This window comes from Petaurus breviceps, unplaced genomic scaffold (genome assembly GCF_028583685.1).
Source record: "Petaurus breviceps papuanus isolate PSGF00001 unplaced genomic scaffold, PetGlider_PUasm1.0 90881, whole genome shotgun sequence".
NCBI classification, from domain to species: domain Eukaryota; kingdom Metazoa; phylum Chordata; class Mammalia; order Diprotodontia; family Petauridae; genus Petaurus; species Petaurus breviceps.
In genome coordinates, this window is record NW_027187369.1 from 7,979,795 (window position 1) to 7,982,408 (window position 2,614).

General features: G+C 46.3%; 1 protein-coding gene across 1 annotated transcript; it reads left to right on the plus strand.

Annotated features, from left to right (window-relative positions):
• The first annotated feature begins 1,424 nt into the window (after positions 1 to 1,424).
• LOC138150603 (olfactory receptor 13H1-like) lies at positions 1,425 to 2,351 on the plus strand. Its single transcript, XM_069074007.1, has one exon. It carries the CDS (start codon positions 1,425 to 1,427, stop codon positions 2,349 to 2,351), a length of 927 nt encoding a protein of 308 aa, XP_068930108.1.
• The last annotated feature ends 263 nt before the right edge of the window (positions 2,352 to 2,614 follow it).

Here is a 2,614-nt window from a genome sequence, read left to right on the forward strand (position 1 = left end):
AGGGTGAGGGCACTAATAAGTCAAAACTCTTACTCAAGTTTCCACCATAAATAAGGGGCAGGGTCACCGGCATGAGAACTCCTAGGCACTGGCAAGGAAACCCAGCATACTCCTGTAGCTAAATTCTCTTGTCCCCTGTGTCTCTAAGTGGTCAGGACTGCTAGAAAATGTAACATGGAGACAGGTTACTTAGAAGGCCAATGGCCCTTCTGCCCCAAACACTTAAAGATGGAAGATGTTCAAGGACATGACATCATTGTCTTGATTTCATCCCACCTCTGATGTGACCTAGATAGACTCCGTTCCTGAGGGGTACTATATAGTGGCAAAGACACTAGATTTGAAGTCAGAGGATCTGGATTTGAGTCCTGACTCTGCTATCTGCTCCTGTGACCCTGAGCAATTCCCCTTTCTGGGCCTCAGTTTTCTCTTCTGTGAAATGATGGGATTGGACTTAATGACCTTTTAGATCCCTCCCAGCTCTAAATGCTATGGTTTTATGATGTGGTCAGAGATGGAAACAGTGTCTCTGGTGGGATCAGAGAGATTTTCTTCCTTGGCAGGGGGATCCACTTACTGAACATTTCAGACTGGCTGAAGGCTAATTAAGTTTATCTGCATGTATAAATGGAAAAGCAATGGAAAGTGACCTAGAATCAGAGTCAGCAAGATAGCCTCTGCTAGTTTTTCCCATTTCCTCTCTCTCTCTATGTTTAAAAAAATCTAGCCTCATAATCACTTCCAGGGCTGGGAGAGCTTTTTGCTTAACAATTGACAGTGGGTTAGGGGGCATTTCTAATCATTTCCTTGGGGTTAAGGGGCAAATGTCTAACTCAATTTGTGTTTCCGCTAGATTTACATTTCCTGTCTTTCCCAAGGGGCTGAGGTTAAAACCCACTGACCTCCTCCCTGCACTGTGTTTACTTATTCTCATGGAACCTAGAACACAGAATGTCAAAACTGGAAGGAACCTTAAAGGTCAGAGTCCATTGCGCTCATTTTATAGAGGAGGAAGCTGAAGCCCCCAGAGAGGAAGCAACTTACTCCAAGTCTCATTGTGACTATTACCAGGCCCAGAAAGAGTCAGAATCAGAACTAAAAGCCAAGGCCCTGGCCTCCCAGGCCAGAGGGCTTGCCAATACACTATCAGTTGCAACCTTCTCATTTTATAGATGAGGAAACTTAGGCCCACTGGACTGGAGTCAACCTGGGTTTGAATTCTGGTTCTCCTACTCGCTAGTCATGTGGCTAGCATATAGTAATCATATTTCCTCTCTAAGAATTCTATGAACTGGAGGGTGTTGGATTAGATGCGTAAGGTCCCTTCCAGTTCCAATGCTTTATGATTCTAGGGTCTTCCTGTGGCCCCCTTTTTATCCTTGCAGGTCACACTTGATATCCAAAGGACCCAGGTAATAAATAAGATGGAAGCCAATGAAACCAACATGGTACCTGAGTTCCTCATCATTGGAATCTCTAATTATCCTGAGTGGCGAGTTACATTCTTTACACTGCTGCTGCTTACCTACCTGACCACCCTCCTGGGGAACAGCCTCATCATCGTCCTCATCCGCCTGGATTCCCGGCTCCATACCCCCATGTACTTCTTCCTTGGCAACTTGTCTTTTCTTGACCTCTGCTATGCAACAGCCTCAATGCCCCAAGCCTTGGTGCATTGCTTCTCTACCTACCCCCTCCTCCCTTATCCACGCTGCTTTGCCCAAATGAGTGTCTCCCTCTTCCTGGCCACGGCAGAATGCCTGTTGTTGGCTGTCATGGCCTATGATCGAATGGTAGCCATTGGTGACCCCCTGAGGTACATGCTAGTCATGAGCAGACCAGTGTGTGTCTGGCTGGCCACTTTCTCATGGGGGGCATCCCTCATGCTCGCCATCATGCTCATCTCTTCCCTGAGACTCCGCTTCTGTGGTGCCAACATCCTCAACCACTTTGTCTGTGAAATCCTCTCCCTGATCAAATTGGCCTGCTCTAACACATACCTCAATGAGCTAATGATCTTGGCTACCAGTTTCTTCACCCTACTCTTGCCCTTTCTGTTCATCTTCCTCTCCTATGCTCGCATTACTGCTGCTGTTCTGAGGATCCATTCAGCCCAGGGCCGTCTCAAGGCTGTATCTACCTGTGGCTCCCATCTGACTGTGGTGACCATCTTCTATGGGGCAGCCATTTCCATGTATATGAAGCCTCATTCCAAATCCTCTTCTGACCAAGATAAGTTCATTTCAGTGTTTTATGGTGCCTTGACTCCCATGCTAAACCCCCTCATATACAGCCTGAGAAATAAAGATGTGAAAGGGGCAATAAAGAAAGTGATGGGCAAAAAGGCATAGCTCCTCTGAGTAGGTTCAACCGTCCTGGAAGGCAATTCAGAACTATGCCCCAGAAGTTACCAAGCTGTACCTCCTTTTAGACCCAGCAAGACCACTGCTAGTCTGTACCCCAAAGAGATCAAAGAGGGGAAAGACCTAGGTGTACAAAAATCCTTGTAGTAGCTCTTTTCACGATAGCAAAAATCCCTGGAAACAAAGGGGGCTAGCCACTTATTGAGAAATGGATAAACAAATTCTGGTATATGAATATTATTGCACCATAA